Here is a 19,381-nt window from a genome sequence, read left to right as displayed (position 1 = left end):
TTATTTATCAAATATGTAATGATCATTAAAGCATGTAAAAATTACAAAAATGCAAAAATACTACGAAAAAGGAGCTACAAAAAGTTACAAAAAGCAATAAAAACTTTAAAAAATCAACTACTTTGGATTGCATGATTTTCTGGCCCTACTGGCAAACATATGTACAATGTCCACAGATGACAGGAGCGCTGTTGTGGATAAAGTCCTTGCGATTTTCTCTTGCCTCGACTTAGAGAGGCAACTCGGCGCTGACCCGCGGCGGAGGAGGGTCGGCTAATGAGAAAAGAGGAGCTGCCAAGAAAAAGTTGACCAGAAGCCAAGGTAAAACAGCTTTGGAATGACCATTAGCAACAATGTAATGAACTGTTTGTGATACAAGGTAACAGCAGGGACCATGAAATAACTCAAAATGGGAAGGCGAAGTTATGAAAAGCATTAAGACAATCTAAATGATGTCTTAGAATATAAATAAATTAACATGCTGTAACGCTAAATAAGGGAAAAAGCTTTGTCAGGAAAATCCACAAACGCCAGACGGTTATGTCCAAAACGGAGTTCTTCAACTTTATTAGAATAAAATCTAAGTTCACTGGGGCACATGGCCGCGGAGTTTTCTCTCAGGATTTGGGAGGGTGCAGCCTCCTTTTATCCTAAATTCCCGGCTGCACGTTGCCCGTTGGCTGAGGTACCAGGAATGTACAGCCTTCCCGAACCTCCCACTACATACTCCCTCTTGAAACTATTTTACCTCAAGGTACAGAAGATCAGACTCGTGCAAACCCTGGATCAGGAGCCAAACTGTCTGGGCCCAGTAACAAACGTGCTGCCCAAAGTTAGCAAAGACATTAAGACCCTTTTCAAAGACGGGAATACCCATACCTTCACTCTTCAAATTATTTGTAAAAACATTAGCGCACATCTTCCCTCTCATAACCACGGCGAGGAGTTATCCCTCGTGTCCGGCGTGCCGTAATCAATACCTGCCCAACAAGCATCCAAAGCGGTGGCTGAGTTCTATTTGTTTTCTCTGCATCAGGTGCCCAAACCCGAGCTGGACGAAATCTCTCCCCTCCTCCCGTCCCGCCGTCGGAGCGTTCCGCAAACGCAAACGCGAGTCTCGCAGTGCGCCGCAGCTGCAGCGCTGCCCGGCCCGCAGAGCCCCGGAGGAGCCCCGCTGCTCCCGGGGGGCTGCGCTCCTCTGCCGCTTCTGCACGGACACCGGAAAGCGACGGGAGAGGACAGCAGAGCGAGACGGTCACCGAGAGCACCCAACAAAAAACTTGAACAGCACGTCAATCGCCGCGAAAAACCTTCTGTACTCATCTCCTAAATTATTTCTTTGAGTCTGTCTTTAAAACATACGAAACCAGGGGAGAGCGCGAACGCAGTCCCCCACTACCACAAATTATGCAGTCGAGTTTCCCGCATTTGGGGAAATCGCAGGGGTCAGCACACCCGGAGTGCAAGGGATGAGCCTCGCCCTGGGAAAACCACCTGCCTGATCATGGTGTCTCCCCTGCCAGGTAAGTATGACCTCAACTCCCACCGCCCGCCGCCCCTGCCCGCCGCACGCCTCCACAACACACAGCCACCGCCACCCCGGCCTCGCCGGCCCCGCTCCCAGCCGGGCCCAAAATCTGCGCCCCGTTCCGCACGGCCCGGCCCGCGCAGCGCCCGCGGACGCGCGGGGACAGCGGCAGAGCGCGGTGTATTTTCTTCCCGGCATGCGCCGCGCCGCTGTCTCATTTGCATAGATAATCATTCTTCCTGCACGGCCACGCCCCTAACCGGTGTAATTTGCATGACCACGCCCCTTCTCCAAACCCCGCCTCCTGCCGCGAGACTCGGCGCAGCGCCCCCTGGCGGCTCCGGGAGCGTCCAGCGCCCCTCCGGATCCTTCCGAAGAGATCCCGATCCCAAATGGACACAGATCCCAAAGAGATCCCGATCCCAAATGGACACAGATCCCAAACGGACACAGATCCCAAAGGGATCCCGATCCCAAAGAGATCCAGATCCCAAAGGTATTTGAACCTAAAACAGATCCAGATCTCAAACAGACACAGATTCCCAAAGGGACTCAGATCCCAAACGAACACAGATCCCAAAGAGATCCCGATCCCAAGTTGAACCAGATCCCAAACGGATCCCAATCCCAATCAGATCCGGATCCCAAACAGATCGAGGCCCGGCAAGGGAAGGAAGCACGCTGCTGTTTAACACGAGGCTCGCTGCAGTCCGTGCCAGGTAGAGGAAAGAAACTCCAGAAAAGACAAGGAGCAGAGAGGATGGTTCTTTCCCAAGGGATGCCTGTAGTGATGGGAACAGGCAGAAGAGAAGGAGAAGAGCCAAAAGAAATGACCAGATCTGTTGTCAGGGGCAGCAAAGAGGCAGAAGGCGAGGTGCATTTTGGGGACAAGGTCCTGAACTGGGATTGGCCCTCCAAAAGTAGCAGGTGTGGGTTGCAGGCAGGATGGGCTGAACAGGGACAATGGAAAAATCAGAAGAGGAAGAAATCGGGCCGGACTGAAGGGGACCGGAACATCTCCCCCTTCCCCGGGCAATCCTTTGGTTCCAGTTAAGCCAGGGAACGGCAGCGGGGATTCCCCAGTGGACACTGGAATATCTCGTTCCGCAGTTACTGGCTGTAAGGGACCTTGGAGCGAAAGGAAAGGTCGCTGTTGGTGCTGCAGTGGGAGGAAATCCCTCAGGGCAGGAAATCCCTCGGGCCGTTTTACAGCCCATGGAATTCGGGGCTGGGAAGGCAAAGTGACCCCATGGCTTTCTCCACGTGCCCCAGCGCCCTTTGCCATTACTCAGGCAGGGTTTGCTGTGCAAGTTAAACGCACAATTAACTTCTCCAGAGCGCTCGGCCCAATTTGCATATTCCTCTGGAAAGTGCATGGAGAGTGCAGCCCTGCCCACCCACCCAGGGAAACCTGGGTGAAGAAAAGGAAACGCTCGGTGAAGTTTGAGGTGCACTCGTGCCTCTGCTTTGGCTTTGGGAATCCTGGGGCACGAGAGAAACCTGAGTCTGCCAAAAGCTGAACTGAAACGGGGAGCGCAGCCGGTAAGAAAAGACCAAGCCCGAAACGAGGAGAGGCCCAAGGAGGACTGGAAACGGTAACAGGCTCTTTCTTAGAGTCTGGGTTTTGCCAATTGGAATTTACCCCTCTCATCCCCCAGAGAAGAGCCTAAACCATGGGGATAGAGCGGTGCAAGAGTTACAGGAACTGAACCGAGCCCAGCCTGCTGCTGTCCCTGGGCTGTCCCAAATCCCGCTGCCCTTCTGGCCTCGGCGCAGACCCAGGCGCGCCGTGCGGTGCCGGCTCTGAAATCCTCTGCTCTCGTGTCCCTGGGGCTGAGCAGCGGCACCTTGTGCTGCCTCCGGGCGGGAAAAAGCAGCGCAAAGCGGGAAATGGTCTCTCGAGTTTTGAATGAAACTGTGCAGGTTTTTCAGTTGTTCATCAGGAGCTGCAGACAGACACTCGTGACCGAGCAGCTCTCCTCAGCGCCGAACACTCGGCTGATCTTCTGTCTCAGGGAAAAGAGAAGCCCGAGAGGAACGGACAGTCTGGACGGGAGGCACCGGGAGGGGCAGCGGCAGCACCGGGCAGGACCCGGGGAAAGGCAGTTCCGGAAGGGGGAGATGGCGACCACCGACCCACGGGCCACTGAGCGGAGCAGAACCGGGCCCGAGCGGGGGGAAAGAGCCGCACCCGGGGCGGGGGGATCAGCGCGGGGAGGGGGCGGGGCCCAGGGAGAGACAGAGGCGTGTCTATGCAAATGAGACAGCGGCGCGGCGCATGCCGGGAAGAAAATACAGCGCGCTCTGCCGCTGTCCCCGCGCGTCCGCGGGCGCTGCGCGGGCCGGGCCGTGCGGAACGGGGCGCAGATTTTGGGCCCGGCTGGGAGCGGGGCCGGCGGGGCCGGGGTGGCGGTGGCTGTGTGTTGTGGAGGCGTGCGGCGGGCAGGGGCGGCGGGCGGTGGGAGTTGAGGTCATACTTACCTGGCAGGGGAGACACCATGATCAGGCAGGTGGTTTTCCCAGGGCGAGGCTCATCCCTTGCACTCCGGGTGTGCTGACCCCTGCGATTTCCCCAAATGCGGGAAACTCGACTGCATAATTTGTGGTAGTGGGGGACTGCGTTCGCGCTCTCCCCTGGTTTTACTGTCAAAGGAAAGGTTGAGTTGCCTGGCGGGGCTCGTTCCCCTCGGTGATGCGGTTTCTGTCGCCGCTCGCCGTGTGACGGAGCCCAGCGGACAGCCCGGCCCTGCAGCGAGCCCGGCCCGAGGGACACGGCAGCCGTGGGATCCGGGACGGGTCTGGGATTCTCCGGCAGGACGGGAAAGCAGCTCCGGCCGTGCTCTCGGTGCGCAGCTCGAGAATAGCCGGGGCTCAGGGGCATCCCAGGTCCTCTCTCCGAAAAGGCGCTGCCGGTGCCCGGACACGTATCCCTATTCCCTGCAGGAATTGGCCGGCGGATCCCTAAAGGGGCCTCTGGGCTGCTGCCTTTGGAGCCGGGATGGTCCCGGCCTGTCCCAGGCCGTGTCTGCAGGAGCAGGGAAACACCCGGTGTAACGAGTCCTCGCTCGGGAAGGGGCGAGGAGCTGCCGGTCCCGCCCGGGGAGCGCTGCCCGGCTCACACCGGCCGAGCCCGAGGCCGCCTGTGCAACCGGAGACACGGGACAGCGACGGGCCCGGGAGGGCAGAGCGGAACGCCCCGAGAGCAGAAAGATGTGTTTGTTCTTGCGCCTGCAAAATATACACGGGAGATCAGCAAACCCCGGGATCACTCCGGGGGAGCGCACTCAGCGCTGTGTGGAGCTTCTGCTTCTTGATATCTTTCCTTTGACAGTAAAACCAGGGGCGAGCGCGAACGCAGTCCCCCACTACCACAAATTATGCAGTCGAGTTTCCCGCATTTGGGGAAATCGCAGGGGTCAGCACACCCGGAGTGCAAGGGATGAGCCTCGCCCTGGGAAAACCACCTGCCTGATCATGGTGTCTCCCCTGCCAGGTAAGTATGACCTCAACTCCCACCGCCCGCCGCCCCTGCCCGCCGCACGCCTCCACAACACACAGCCACCGCCACCCCGGCCCCGCCGGCCCCGCTCCCAGCCGGGCCCAAAATCTGCGCCCCGTTCCGCACGGCCCGGCCCGCGCAGCGCCCGCGGACGCGCGGGGACAGCGGCAGAGCGCGCTGTATTTTCTTCCCGGCATGCGGCGCGCCGCTGTCTCATTTGCATAGACACGCCCCTGATGGTCTCAAGGCTCCGCCCCTGCCGGGTCGAGGCGGTTCTGCAGGCGGCGGCGCAGGCACGGCCCGGCCCCGGCCCCCTTGGGTCCGGCACGTAGTCAGCACGGGGATTCTGTGGGATTTTGCATGGCTCCCCTCCCGTGGGTTCTACTGACCCCCAGTGCACCCACCCTTCCCCCCGGAAGGAACCAGACTGACATACAGTGAGGACTTGCAGCTTTATTGATCCCGAGAGCCTCCTAGGCCACAGAGCTTCCAGCCCCGGCACGACCCCTGTCCTGCTCAGGGAGTCTTGGCCTTCCTCCGCTGGGTGCCCCACAGCAGCAGGGACAGGGACACAGTGGCGGTGCCCAGGATTCCTCCAAAGAGAAGCATCGGGAACGTGCCCTGCCCGGGACCAGGAGTGAGCAGCACCGCTCCCTACAGCCCCTGCTGATCTGGCCACGGCACAGCCAGAGCCAGGCTCAGTCCCACAGGCACTCACCTCACGCAGGCACTTGTAGCCATGGAAGGGACTGTCACAGAGGCACTGGATGAGCCCCGGGCCATCAGGGGCACACACGGAGTTTTCAGGACATGGCCAGGCTGGCAGAGCAGAGCAGGGGTCAGGGGCCAAGGCCAGACCCCGCTGCCAGCCCCACGCACCCACTGCCAGGTCACAGCCCCCCCATACCGAGCTCCACAGAGCTGTTGCAGGGGTTCCTCTGCCCGTGGCACAGCCGGCTGCTCCTGTCCGCTGTCACGTCCTGCCAGGCGTCCCTCCCGCCTGGACACTCCAGTGGCAGCGGCACCGCTCTGGGGACAGAGCTCAGCACCGGCACCGCCGCCACCCCAGCCCCACTCCCCCAGCACTCACAGGCTCTGCAGGTGGATGAAGCCCAGGAAGGAAGTGTCAGGGAGAGCTGTCAGCGGGTTCTCAGTCAGGTCCCTGCGAGCACACAGACCTTCAGTGCCATCCAGCACCCCTGGCCTGGCAGGCACCGGGGTACCCCAGCACCTCACCCAACCACTGGAGCTTCCCATCACCCACAGCCCTCCCCTGGCAGTGCAGCCCTACAGCCAGGGCTCAAAGGTCTCTGCAGAGCTGCAGAGGGACTGCTTGGTCATTAACAGAAGCACTGATGAGCTGAGGTGTCATGGTGCCCTGTGGTGAGGGCCACCACAGCTCGCTGGGCTCATTTGCACACTGAGCCCTGTGCCCTGGATGTGGCAGTCCAGATGAGTCACCTCCCTGACTCCTGTCTCTCCAACCTGGGGACAAGGACACGGTGTGTGACTGTGGCAAAAGCCAAGATGTGACTATGTGGCTTACCTCTCACCTGCCAGCACAGGCCCTCACTGGAGGGTGTGACAATGGTGCCACCATGACAGAACTCCAGAAAGATCTGTCCCATGTTCCCACTGGGTGCAGGGGTAAGGCTGCCTGGGTAAGTCCCAGGGTTCCCCATTTTAAAATGAGGTGGTTTCCATTTGTTCAGACTCTGTGGACTGTTACCACCTGCCACGAGGGCAGAGAGTGCCCACTGTCCCTGGGACCAGCAGGGCATGGCTGTGCTGGCCTGGGCCCATGGGAATGTCCCACCAAACCTGCCCCCAGCCCCTCTCCCAGCCCAGCCCAGCTCCTTGCAGGGGCCTGGGGGAACTCACAGGACGATGGCAGTGGTGGCCTCGGCCAGTCCTGGGGGGACACTGTGCAGGGAGCAGTTGCTCAGGTCCAGCCTGGGAAGGGGCAGTGGTTGGGGAAGACAGTAACATGTCTGTCCCCCACACTTTTCCCTGATGCCCTTGTGAACCCCAGCAGCCATCCTGACCCCTGCCTGTACCTGGTCCCCTGCACCACCACCCAAGATGTTTCATCCAGGTATTCCCCAGCCCCGCCATTCCCCTGACACCACTGTGAACCCAAAAACCCATCCCAGCACCCTCCATCCCCCAAGCACCTCAGAGCACCCCAGATTCGCCCCCAGAACCTCAGATTCGCCTCCAGCCTGTGCACTGTCGTCCTCCCCTGGGCCCCCCGTACCCCAGAAGCCGCCCCGGGGACGGGCCCCGCTCCCGGCAGCAGCGCCCGTCGCTCTCGGTGCCGCCCCGGGACTCACAGAACCGGGACACGATGGAGCCGTTCCGCGGCGGCCCCGGGCACAGCCCGCACACCTGGAGAGGTCGAGGGGTCACAGGCGGCGCCGGCACAGCGGCATCCTGAAATTCCCGCGCATCCCGTGACCCCCGTGCGTTCCGTGACCCCCGGGTATCCCCGAACCCCGGGCACGACCAAACCCCCGGTACCGCCACTGTCCGAAAAAGGTCAACCTCCTCGGCCTTGGGGCAACCAACCCACGGCTCCCTGACACCCGGGTACCCCCGACCTCGGGACACCCCCGATCGGGGTCTCACCGACCCTCGGTTTCCCCCGGGACCTCCCGATCCGGGCCCTCCCTGACCTCTCGGCACCTCTACTCCGTGACACCCTCTGCCCACCGGAGTCCCCCGTTTTCGTCCCTCCCCTGCTTTCCGTGCCCCCGGCCCCGTTCCCCGTTGCTCACCGCGGCCGCGCGGGCGGCCCGGGGCAGCAGCAGCAGCGGCAGCAGCAGCAGCGCGACCCCGCGCACGGCGCCGCCAGCCCCGAGCATCCCTGCGCCGCCGGGGCCGCGCACCGGGGAGCACCGAGCGGGCGGGGGCAGCCCCTGCCCGGTCTCCCCGGCGCCTCGGCGGGCCGGGCGCTCTCTGGACCCGAACGAGGGTGCGGAGCGGCCTCCGCAGCGCGGGCACCGGGGCGCGGTGACCGCCCGAGGGGCGGGGCCGGGATGGGCCGGGGACCGGGCCAGCAGCCCCGGGCGGCGATGCCGGTAGCGGCGGCCGTGCGGAAGCGGCGGCGAGAGCGGCCCCGCCTGCTCGCGGCGTCATCCCGGTGCGCCCCGGCTGCGAGCTCACATGGGGTGAACGCTGCCGGTGAGTGTCGCACCGGGACCGCCGGGACAAGGTCACACCTGCCACCGGCACCGGGGGCACCGCGCGCAACGGGGACCGGGGCGGGCCGGCTCCCTGGGTGGGGGCGCCGGGGCCACTGGGGACGGGGAGCAGAGCCCCCCAGGATGGGGACATCGGGGACGGGGAGCAGGGTCCTGTGTTAGGGGCACCGCGAGTACCGGGGACTCCGGGGAAGGGGAGTAGAGCCCCTCAGAGCCCCGGGTGAGGGCACCGGGGACAGCGCTGGGTACCGGCGCCGCGAGAGGAGTCCCGGAGGACACGGGGAAGCAAGGCGGGTGCGATGGAGCAGGAGCGGGGACACGGGGAAAGGCAGGCTGAGGACGGCGGGGACAGGGAGAGCGTGGTCACCACGTGGGGACACGGGCACCCTCGGGTTGGGAGAGAGGGGCTGCGGCTGCTGAGCTTTGGGTGAGGGGGCAGCAGGGCTCGGGATCAGCAGGCGATGAGGGTGTGGGGACAGCAGGGCAGGAGGCAGCAAAGCCTCAGGGACACCGGGGGGTCCCTGGGGCGTGGGAGCCTTGGGCCAGGGCCATCCAGGAGGCTGGGGCTGTTGTGTGCCCGTTGGGGACACAGTGTAACCTCACATGTTTAGTCTGGATGGGGGAATGCGGGGAGTGACCTTGGACTCGGGCTGTGAGCTGCTGCACGTGGAGCCGTGTCCTGGTCAGGGACAGGCCAGCGCTGGTGGCAGCAGAGACGCTGCCCTCTCACCCCATTCCCCACCCAGGCACTGCTGGCACTGCTGGTGCTGCAGAAAGCCGTGCCAGCTCAGCTGCCCCCGGCCCTGTGGCAGGCAGGCCCAGGCAGGCTGTGCCAGGGCTGCCAGGAGGGGCTCAGCCTAATCCCACCAAGCATTCCCCAGGCAAGCATTCCTCCAGGGATCATGATGGGATCATGGTGAGCACTGTGCCACTCCCTATCTGCCGTCCCCCGTCCAGACTTGTCCTCCCTGTGCCCCTAACATTGCCCTGCGGGGACAGAGGGACCCCCGCAGCCTGCACCCCCTCCCAGGCCGGGAGGGGGGGACCCACAGCAGCACCTCCTGCTCCCAGGTCCTGCAGCTGCAGTCCTCTGGATGGAGGGAGGCAGGGGCAGCCCAGCTGTGCCCTCCTGTTCCACGGTGGATGGGGGCAGAGCACGGAGGGCTCTGGGGAGATCCCTGTGAGCAGGGTCAGGGTGCCAGAGCCGGTGGATGCTCAGGTGTCTGCTCCACCTGGCTGACAGCCAGAACCCCCGAGGCTGCCAGCTCTCCCCTGTCCATTCCAGCCCTGTGTCCATCCCTGCCCTGTGGAGTGTGTGGTGTGTGGGTGTGGTGTGCACAGCTTCTGCATTCTGGGACAAAGATGTGGGGCTCCTGCTGTCCCTCCTCTCCAGTGCAGACTGAGCTCACTGCCCTCCCCAGCCCCATCCATATGTTCTGCAGGTCCAGGGGCTGCCAGCGAGGCTGATTCTGGTGCAGAGCAGCTGCCTCAGGGCTGCCTGTGCTGTGCTGGCCCCAGAGCATCAGGCTGCCATTAGGGCCAGGGCAATTATGCTGGGCTTGGCCAAGCTCTTGCACTGGGGGCAGTTCTGACAGAGCTGTGGGGTGCTGGAGTGGTTGGGCTGGATTGACTTTGGTGCTGGTGGGACCGGTGCTGCCGGGTTTGGTGGGGTTGTGCAATGCTGGGGTGGGTGGGCCAGGTTGTGCTTGGCTGGAGTGGGACTGGCACTGCAGGCTCCAGGCTGTTCAGCTCCGGGGGTGGTCGTGTTGGGTTTGGCTCAGGTGGGATTTGGGCTGTCCTGCACCGGAGGCGGCTGTGTTGGGTTTGGCCAGCTGTGCCGGGCGTGGCGGTGCCGGTGCTGCGGGGGGCCCGGGTGGGACTGTGGGACTGTTTTTGTAGCCATTGTCTTGCTGCCCTTTGAAGATTCTTCAGTTTCCTTCAGCGGGGCAGGTGGAGCTGCCCAGGCGTGGCCAAGCCCGGCCCAGAGGGAGGAGGAGGAGGAGGAGGAGGAGGGTCTGGCCGTTGTTTCCCCAGCTCTGGGTCCTTGAGGCTGGGACAGAGCGAGCGAAGGTCCCTGCAGCACTGACACGTCCCTCCTGCAGCTGCCAGGGCCCGGCTGGTGCTGCTCAGGACGTGCTGAGGGGTCAGGCGTGCCCATGAAGGCGGCAGGGCGGCTGGGCAGCGGCGGGGCAGCGGGACAGGGACGCTCAGCATGGAGTTCACGGCCATCGACTACAGCATCTTCGCCCTGCTGTTGGTGCTGTCCTCGGCCATCGGGCTGTTCTACGCGCTCACCGGCGACCGGCAGCGCACCGTGCAGGAGTTCCTGCTAGCCAACCGTGACATGGGCTGCCTGCCCGTCGCGCTGTCCCTGCTGGCCTCCTTCCAGTCAGCTGTAGCCATCCTGGGCGTGCCAGCAGAGATCTTCCGCTTCGGCACCGAGTACTGGTTCCTTGGCTGCTCCTATTTCCTGGGGCTGCTCATCCCGGCGCACATCTTCATCCCTGTCTTCTACCGCCTGCGCATCACCAGCACCTATGAGGTGAGCAGGGGGGCATGGGGAGTGTAGGGGGGGTTCTGGGGATGGCACAGGGACACAGGGAGTGCAGGGGGGCTGTGGGGATGGCAGAGGGACACGGGAAGTGCAAGGGGGCTCTGGGGACGGCAGAGGGACACAGGGAGTGCAGGGGGGCTGTAGGGATCTCACCTGCACTCAGGTGCCCTGACTTCTCTCCTTGCAGTACCTGGAGCTGCGCTTCAACAAGACAGTGCGAGTGTTCGGCACCATCACCTTCATCTTCCAGATGGTCAGTGGGGCTGGGGCCGTGTGGGGTGCAGGGTTTGGGGCTGGGCGTGGCTCAGCACTGCTCTCCCTGCCCGCAGGTCATTTACATGGGAGTGGTGCTCTACGCACCTGCGCTGGCCCTCAACGCAGGTATGGTGAGGACGGGGTGGGGGCCACGCCAGGAGGCTGCTGCCCCTCACCCCGTTAACGTCCTCTGCACTTGCAGTGACGGGCTTTGACCTCTGGAGCGCGGTGCTGACCATAGGGCTGGTGTGCACGCTCTACACTACACTGGTGAGCCCCGCTCTGCCCCGTGCCCCTGCTGCGCCCGGTGAGCGCCGTGGCCCCGCGGTGACGGCCATCGTCTGTCCCCAGGGCGGGCTGAAGGCCGTCATCTGGACGGACGTGTTCCAGACGCTGGTGATGCTAGCGGGGGCAGGTTGCCGTCATCGTGGTGGGCGCATGGCGGGTGGGGGGCATGGCCCGTGTCTGGCGTGTGGCTGAGCAGGAGGGCAAGATCTCCGGCATTGAGTGAGTGACATCCTGGGACCCCCCTGTCGTGCTGTGGGGACACTTAGGGCAGCCTGGGGCGGGGGAGAGGGACCCCGGTGTGGTGTGGCAGTCCATCCCTCTTTCCCATGGGGTATGGGGTGCCAGTGAGGATGTGTCACCGTGACCCCCCGGTCCTCCCCGCAGCCTGGACCCCAACCCCCTGGAGCGTCACACCTTCTGGTCGCTGGCTGTGGGTGGGATCTTCATGATGCTGTCGCTGTACGGGGTGAACCAGGCGCAGGTGCAGCGCTACCTCAGCGCCCGCAGCGAGCGGCAGGCCAAGCTGTGAGTGGGGCTGGGGGATCCCCACGGCTGGGGAGGGCCCCCCGTCGCTGCCCACGCCTGACACCCGCTCACCCACAGCTCCTGCTACGCCGTGTTCCCCTGCCAGCAGATCGTGCTGTGCCTCAGCTGCCTCACCGGCCTCGTCATGTTCGTCTATGACCGGGAGCACCCGCTGGCGCCCGCCCAGCGCCCCACCTCCTCTGACCAGGTGCGTTGAGACCTCCTCCCACAGCCCTGTCCCCTGCTGCCCCAGCCCTGCACTGACCCTTTGCAGTAGCTGGTGCTGTACTTCGTGATGGACGTGCTGCGGGACCTGCCGGGGCTGCCCGGGCTCTTTGTCGCCTGCCTCTTCAGTGGTGCCCTCAGGTGAGTGGGCAGCCCTGGGACAGTGGTTCAGGTGGTTCAGGTGTCCTGGCTGAGCCCCCTCTTGCTCCCTCTCCTCCCCAGCACCATCTCCTCAGCCTTCAACTCGCTGGCCACGGTGACCATGGAGGACCTGGTGCGGCCACACTTGCCCGGGCTGTCGGAGTCACGGGCCACGCTGCTCTCCAAGCTGCTGGGTGAGTGGGTGGGGGCAGCCGTGGGGCTGGCACGGTGAGGGGGTCCCCAGCACCCCCATGACACCCCACTCCCCTCCCCAGCTCTCGGGTATGGGCTGCTGTGCCTGGGGATGGCGTACGTGTCCTCCATGCTGGGACCTGTGCTGCAGGTAGGCTCGGGGCTGCAGGACCCCTGGCTCTGGCGCCCCAAATGGGGTGAGGGAGCCCCAGCTCTGGCACCCCCGGGGTGCAGGGCTGGTGCTGAAGGCCGTGTCCCCGCAGGCGGCCATCAGCATCTTCGGCATGGTGGGGGGCCCACTCCTGGGGCTCTTCTGCCTCGGCATGTTCTTCCCCTGTGCCAACCCCACAGTGAGTGTCCCCTGACCTGGGCAGTGTCCCCGGCCCTTGTGGGTGTGTGGGGACATGCGGGGCACCCCGAGTCCGGATGGGCCCGGTGCCCTTCTTTGTCCCTTGTCACAGGGAGCCGTGGTGGGGCTGCTGGCCGGGCTGGCCATGGCCTTCTGGATCGGCATCGGCAGCTTCGTGCAGGGCTCAGCAGGGGCCAAGGGCACGGCCAACAGCACAGCACTCCCCCCTGTGGGCAACCTCAGCGCTGTGCTGGCTACTACCCTGCTGCCCAGCACAGCAGCACCCCCGAGGTGAGGGGGACGGGGGCTCAGGGCGTGCGGGGGTGCAGGTGCTGCTCCCACACCTCCTGACCCCGTGTCCCCCAGCCCCACGGGGCTGCAGCGCTTCTACAGCCTGTCCTACATGTGGTACAGTGCCCACAACTCCACCACCGTCATCCTGGTGGGGGTCCTGGTCAGCCTGCTCACCGGTGAGTGTGGGGTGGCGGGAGGGCTGCCGTGAGCCCCTGCCCTCCTCACGGCCCCGTCCCCCCAGGCCCCACGCCGGCAGCGGCACTGGACCCCCGTACCATCTCCCCGGTGGTGCCACGGCTGCTCTGCTGCCTGCCCCCCAAAATCCGGCACTGGTTCTGCTGCGGGGGAGCCGACGCTGCCCAGGTGAGGGACAGACTGCCGGCACCCAGGGGAGGGGGACACAGGGGGCACCCCCCATGCCCCTGCTGCCTCCTCTGTGCCTCCCCTGCCCCTGCTCTGTCCCCACAGGCCTCCAGCCATGCAGACACTACAGAGAAGAGCAAGGGGGTGCCCAATGGCCTGGCCCACCCTGGCCCCGAGCGGCAGGAGGAGGAGGAGGAAGGACAGGGCTACATCCGCAATTCTGGTGCCCCCATCTGCTCCGTGCAGGAAACCTCTTTCTGATGCCCCCAACACGGGGGTCATGGCCACCCCCTGGTCGGGGAGCTCAAAGCCTGGTGGGGCATCCACAGACAGCCGGGGAGTGCCCCACAGCAGGCGGCTGGGTCTCTGGGGAGACTGCTGGGCTGCCCTTCGGGGGGCTCTGGGACCATGCTGGGGGATGCTGGAGCGGTGCCCCCTCTCCAGGCTGGGGTGTTGTCTGGTTCCCCCGGCCCAGCCACGTGCCTTAAACACCTCTCCAGGGCTGGGGGCTGCCCGAATGCTCCCACAAACCCTGTCACCTGTCTTTGTATTTGGTGTCCCCCCAATAAATGGTTCTGGAGCACAGGTGTTGGAGGGTCCCAAGGAACAACGCTGCTGTACCCGGGACCCCCAGCTCCCCCAGCAGTGGGCTGTCCCTGCTGCTCCCTGGAAGTTCATCCCCTGCAGTGAGTGGGGTGTCTCCACTGTCCCCCAAGAGCCCACAGGGTACACGAGACTGCCCTGTCCCCAAACACCGGGCTATTCCCACTGTCCCCCAGTAGCCCACAGGTGCCCCATGTTTCCAGTCAGTGGGGTCCCTGTGGAGTTACAGGACCGCTGTCTCCCCAGTGCATGTCCCCACTGTCCCCCAGGAGCCGCCGTTTCCCCAGTACTGGGGTGTCCCCGCTGTCCTACATGGCCCCGTTTCCCCAGTACCGGGTTGTCCCCACTGTCCCCCAGGAGCCGCCGTTTCCCCAGTACCGGGGTGTCCCCGCTGTCCCACATGGCCCCGTTTCCCCAGTACCGGGGTGTCCCCACGGTCCCACATGGCCCCGTTTCCCCAGTACCGGGGTGTCCCCGCTGTCCCACATGGCCCCGTTTCCCCAGTACCGGGGTGTCCCCACGGTCCCACAAGGCCCCGTTTCCCGGTGGGATTCACCCCCCCCATCCTTGCGCCTCCCAACACCGGGGCGTCCCTCCGACCCACGTGACGTCATGGCCCCCGGTTTAGCCACACCCCCGCGGGGGTGACACGTGACGCAACGGCGCGTGAGGTCATCACGGCGCGCTGACGTCACGCCGCTGTCATGGCGCCCCGGCGTCCCGCCGAGCTGTACCGGGCGCCGTTCCCGCTCTACACCGTCCGCCTGCACCCGCGGCGGCCGCTCGCCATCACCGCCGGCGGCGGAGGCGCCGCCAAGACCGGCATCCGCAATGGCGTGGTGCGGGGAGCGGGGCCGGGGCCGCGGGGGCGCAGGGGGCGGCGGGGGCTGAGGGCCCGGCGGGGCCCGGTGTGCCTGAGGCAGGGCTGGGCACGGCGGGCCCTGAGCGGGGTGGGGAGTGCGGGCTGCGGGGAGGCCCGGCGGCCGTGACCGAGCCTCCCGCCCCGCAGCACTTCCTGCAGCTGGAGCAGATCGGGGGACAGCTCAGCGCCTCGCTGCTGCACTGCCACGACACCGAAACCCGCGCCACCATGACCATGGCGCTGGCCGGGGACGTAATTGCGGCCGGGCAGGACAACAGCTGCCACATCCTGCGCTTCAGCCTGCAGGAGCCCGAGGGGCCGGGCGCCGCCGGGAAAGACGGTGAGACACCGCTTCACCGGGACTCGCGGGGAGGCACTTGCCCCGGGCTGTGCTGTGCCTTGGGAATGGCCCTGAATCCCCTCCTGCCTGCCCTGAATCCCCTCCTGCCTGCCCTGAACTCCCCTCCTGCCTGCCCTGAATCCCCTCCTGCCTGTCCTGAACTCCCCTCCTGCCTGCCCTGAACTCCCCTCCTGCCTGCCCTGAATCCCCTCCTGCCTGTCCTTAACTTTCTTCTCTGTGCCCTGGGTACTATTGCAAGCTTTGGGGATGGGACACTGCCCTGAGACTCCCCTGTGCCCACCCCACCCCCAGATGCTTTGGCCAGACCGTGAGGGGCTGTGGGATGCTTTGGGGTACAGCTGTGGATCTCCATGCCCACCCTGGATCTTCCCCGTGCCTGCCCTGAGTGCTGGAGGGCAGGGAGTGGGGATGGGCATTGCCCTGACCCCCTCCATCCCTGTCATGGACCTGCCCCGTGCCTGCCCTGAGCCCATCTCCCTGTGCCTGCTCTGAGTGCCGCGGGAGCTCTGGGGATGGAAGCACCGCCTTGTGCCTGCCCCGAGCCCTCCACTGCCAGAGCTGGGTGCCATGGGGCTGTGCAGTGTTTGGGAATGGGCGCTGCCCCGTGTCCTGGTGCCAGCCTGTCCCAGTACCAGCTGTGCCCTGGTGCCAGCCGTGTCCCAGTGCCATTATGTCCCGGTGCCAGCCTGTCCTGGTGCCAGCGTGTCCCAATACCACCAGTGTCCCGGTGCCATCCTGCCCCGGTGCCAGCTGTGTCCCAGTGCCATTATGTCCCGGTGCCAGCCTGTCCCGGTGCCATCCTGTCCCGGTGCCATCCTGTCCCACCCACAGGCAGCGGTGACAAGGGCGCGCGGCGGCGGCGCGGCCCCAGCTCTGGCTCCGGCTCTGGCTCCGGCTCTGGCCCCGGCTCCAGCCCCAGCCCCGGCTCCAGCCCCGGCCCCGGCCCCGGGGCGGCTCCCGGCGGCGCGCAGGGCGGCGGGGCCCGCGAGGTGAGGGTGGAGAGCCTGCAGCGCGTGCGCACCGATTTCAGCCCCGACGCCCTGCAGAAGGCCGTGCGCTTCAGCGCCGACGGAGCCCTGCTGGCCACCGGCGGCGCCGACGGCTTCCTGCGCCTCTGGGAGGTGGGCGCGGGCCGGGGGCAGCAGGGCTGGGGCAGGGCGGGCGGGAGCGGAGGTGAGCAGGAGCAGGGAGCTGGGGGGACCTGGGGGGATGGATGTGGGCACAGAGCAAGGGGAGCCAGGCTGGGCAGGGGGAGCTGGGACAGACACGGCAGCACACGTTGGGTGGGGACAGCTGTGTCGGCAGCACTGCAGTTACCTAACACTGCCCACCCAGGGCTGTGGCAGGGCCTGGCCCGTGCCCAGCGCCCACACCAGCTCTGCCCCTGCAGTTCCCCAGCATGAAGAAGACGTTGGAGTTCAGAGCCCACGACGGGGAGATTGAGGACATCGCACTGGGCCCTGACAACAAGGTGCGTGTCAGGTGGCTCCCCAGTTCCCTGGTCCTGCTGAGGGTGGCCTCAGACCCCTGTGCTGTGTGCAGCAGGTGGTGACAGCAGGGAGGGACTTCCAGTGCTGCGTGTGGCAGCAGGACCAGCTGGTGACAGGGCTGCGCTGGCACGAGAACCTGCCTGGCATCCCTGACAAGGCCTATCGCTACCAGGCCTGCCGGTGAGGGCTGGGGATGGAGCTGGGGGCTGGGGATGGAGCTGGGGAGCAGATCAAGGGGCTGGGGATGGGGCTGGGGGCTGGGGATGGAGCTGGGGGGCAGATCAAGGGGCTGGGGATGGGGCTGGGGGCTGGGGATGGAGCTGAGGGGCAGATCAAGGGGCTGGAGATGGGGCTGGGGATGGAGCTGGGGAGCAGATCAAGGGGCTGGGGATGGGCCTGGGGGCTGGGGATGGAGCTGGGGAGCAGATCAAGGGGCTGGGGATGGGGCTGGGGGCTGGGGATGGAGCTGAGGGGCAGATCAAGGGGCTGGGGATGGGGCTGGGGGCTGGGGATGGAGCTGGGGGCAGATCATGGGGCTGGAGATGGAGCTGGGGGGCTGATCTAGGGGCTGGAAATGGAGCTGGGGAGCAGATCAAGGGGCTGGGGATGGGGCTGGGGGCTGGGGATGGAGCTGGGGGGCAGATCAAGGGGCTGAGGATGGGGCTGGGGGTGGAGATGGAGCTGGGGGCAGATCATGGGGCTGGAGATGGAGCTGGGGGGCTGATCTAGGGGCTGGAAATGGAGCTGGAGCAGGTCAAGGGGCTGGGGTTGGGGCACTGGGACTGGGTGGGAGGACAGGAGGGGCTTTGGGGCTGGAGATGGCAGGGCCTGGGGCTAGGCTGTGGGGCTGTCTCCATGGTCTCTGGGGCTGGGGAGGGGCCACCTCTGGCTGCTGCCCTGCCCTGTCACTGTTCTGCTGGGTCGGTGGGAAAGGGTCTCCTGGGCTCTGTTGGCAGCTGCTCGGGGAGGGGGCTGGGTTGGGAGAGGTGGCGGTGGGGGGCTGGATCCCGTGTGCCCCACGTTCCCCTGTGTCCCCTCCCCACCATGGCCCCCGGCCCTGTCCCCTGTGGCAGGTTTGGGGCCGTGGAGGGCAGTGCCGGGGCCCTGCGGCTCTACACCGTGCAGGTGCCCCACAAGCGGGAGCGCCGCCCCCCGCCCTGCTACCTGACCAAGTGGGACGGCAAGAGCTTCCTGCCCCTGCTGACGCGGCCCTGCGGCTCCGAGGTGGTCTCCTGCCTCTCCATCAGGTAGCCCCGGGCCAGTGGGTGCGGGATGGGGGCCGTGGCAGCCTCCACTCACTACCCTCCCCTGCAGTGACTCGGGCACGTTCCTGGGGCTGGGCACGGTGACGGGCTCCGTGGCCATCCACATTGCCTTCTCGCTGCAGGTGAGCTGGGCCGGGGCTGTGGGGCAGCCCTGCTGGCCCCAGACGGCCCCTCACCTGCTGTGTGCCCCCAGAGGCTGTACTACGTGAAGGAGGCCCACGGCATCGTGGTGACGGACGTGGCCTTTGTCCCCGAGAGCCGGCCGGGGCGGGAGCTGCTGGGGGGCCACGAGGCTGCGCTGCTCAGCGTGGCCGTGGACAGCCGCTGCAAGCTGCACCTGCTGCCCTCCCGCCGTACGTGGGGGCTGCTGCAGGGCTGGGCTTCCTCTCTGCTCCTCTGCCCTGGGGGCTGCAGCCTCCTGTCACCCCCTCTGTCCCACAGGCTCCCTCCCTGTCTGGCTGCTGCTGCTGCTCTGCGCCGGGCTCATCGTGGCCACCATCTTGCTGCTGCAGCTGGCCTTCCCGGGCTTCCTGTAGCCCGCTCACCCCGGAGGGACCCCCTGGCACCAGGAGCGACCCCCCAGCCTCCTCCTCCCCCCCACAGACTGTGAAGGACACGAGGGACCAGCCCTGGCCCCGCTGTCCCCGCTGGTGTCGGGGAGCAGCCGCGGGTCCGGGCAGCCATGCAGGGCGCCGTCCCTGTGGGACTGTGCTGGCAGCAGTGTGGGGCTGGCCCCGGGACAGGGGGGCTCCTGGCCCAGGAGAAGAGGGTCCTGCTGGCCCCCCGCCCTGCTGCTGCCATTAAACTGGAGCATGAAGGCAGTGGTGTCCGTGTGTGCTGGGGGAGCGCAGCTGGGGCTGAGGGCATTGGTGTGTGCCCACGGGGGACGGCTGTGCCACAGGGGCTGGCTGTGCCACAGGGGCTGGCTGTGCCACGGGGGCTGGCTGTGGCACAGGGGCTGGCTGTGCCACGGGGGTCGGCTGTGCCACGAGGGCCGGCTGTGCCACGGGGGCTGGCTGTGCCACGGGGCCTGGCTGTGGCACTGGGGGCTGGCTGTGGCACTGGGGCCGGCTGTGCCACAGGGGCTGACTGTGCCATGGGGGCCGGCGGTGCCACAGGGGCTGGCTGTGCCACAGGGGCTGACTGTGGCACTGGGGCCGGCTGTGCCACGGGGGCTGGCTGTGCCATGGGGGCTGGCTGTGCCACGGGGGCTGGCTGTGGCACTGGGGCTGGCTGTGGCACAGGGGCTGGCAGTGGCACAGGGGCTGGCTGTGGCACAGGGGCCGGCTGTGCCACGGGGGCTCGCTGTGGCACTGGGGCCGGCTGTGGCACAGGGGCTGGCTGTGGCACAGGGGCTGGCTGTGGCACCGGGGCCGGCTGTGGC

At 65.9% G+C, this 19,381-nt stretch overlaps 3 protein-coding genes across 3 annotated transcripts; 2 read left to right on the top strand and 1 right to left on the bottom strand.

Annotated features, from left to right (window-relative positions):
• Positions 1-5,460: 5,460 nt before the first annotated feature.
• On the bottom strand, positions 5,461-7,893 carry ATRAID (all-trans retinoic acid induced differentiation factor). The gene is made up of 7 exons (XM_079298871.1): positions 7,805-7,893; positions 7,285-7,415; positions 6,909-6,980; positions 6,118-6,189; positions 5,935-6,056; positions 5,746-5,846; positions 5,461-5,648 (listed from the first exon to the last, which is right to left on the bottom strand). Exons 1-7 carry the CDS (start codon positions 7,889-7,891, stop codon positions 5,544-5,546), a joined length of 690 nt encoding a protein of 229 aa, XP_079154997.1. The 5' UTR covers positions 7,892-7,893; the 3' UTR covers positions 5,461-5,543.
• Positions 7,894-7,917: 24 nt separating this feature from the next.
• On the top strand, positions 7,918-14,001 carry SLC5A6 (solute carrier family 5 member 6). Its single transcript, XM_079298870.1, is given in 17 exon segments — positions 7,918-8,210; positions 10,340-10,772; positions 10,972-11,037; positions 11,114-11,165; positions 11,242-11,309; positions 11,391-11,447; positions 11,449-11,546; positions 11,712-11,852; positions 11,931-12,060; positions 12,130-12,218; positions 12,300-12,412; positions 12,494-12,561; positions 12,674-12,760; positions 12,872-13,050; positions 13,126-13,229; positions 13,295-13,416; positions 13,522-14,001. Coding segments are annotated over 16 exon segments (1,860 nt in total). The 5' UTR covers positions 7,918-8,210; positions 10,340-10,442; the 3' UTR covers positions 13,678-14,001.
• A 684-nt stretch (positions 14,002-14,685) lies between these two features.
• On the top strand, positions 14,686-18,842 carry PREB (prolactin regulatory element binding). Its single transcript, XM_079298452.1, has 9 exons — positions 14,686-14,858; positions 15,029-15,221; positions 16,074-16,363; positions 16,633-16,713; positions 16,788-16,912; positions 17,806-17,979; positions 18,047-18,119; positions 18,191-18,350; positions 18,439-18,842. Exons 1-9 carry the CDS (start codon positions 14,724-14,726, stop codon positions 18,531-18,533), a joined length of 1,326 nt encoding a protein of 441 aa, XP_079154578.1. The 5' UTR covers positions 14,686-14,723; the 3' UTR covers positions 18,534-18,842.
• Positions 18,843-19,381: the final 539 nt, after the last annotated feature.

Source organism: Erithacus rubecula, assembly GCF_903797595.1.
Source record: "Erithacus rubecula genome assembly, chromosome: 2".
Classification (NCBI taxonomy): Eukaryota; Metazoa; Chordata; class Aves; order Passeriformes; family Muscicapidae; genus Erithacus; species Erithacus rubecula.
The sequence above is the reverse complement of the archived record's forward strand: the minus strand, read 5'-3'. Positions and strand labels throughout refer to the sequence as shown.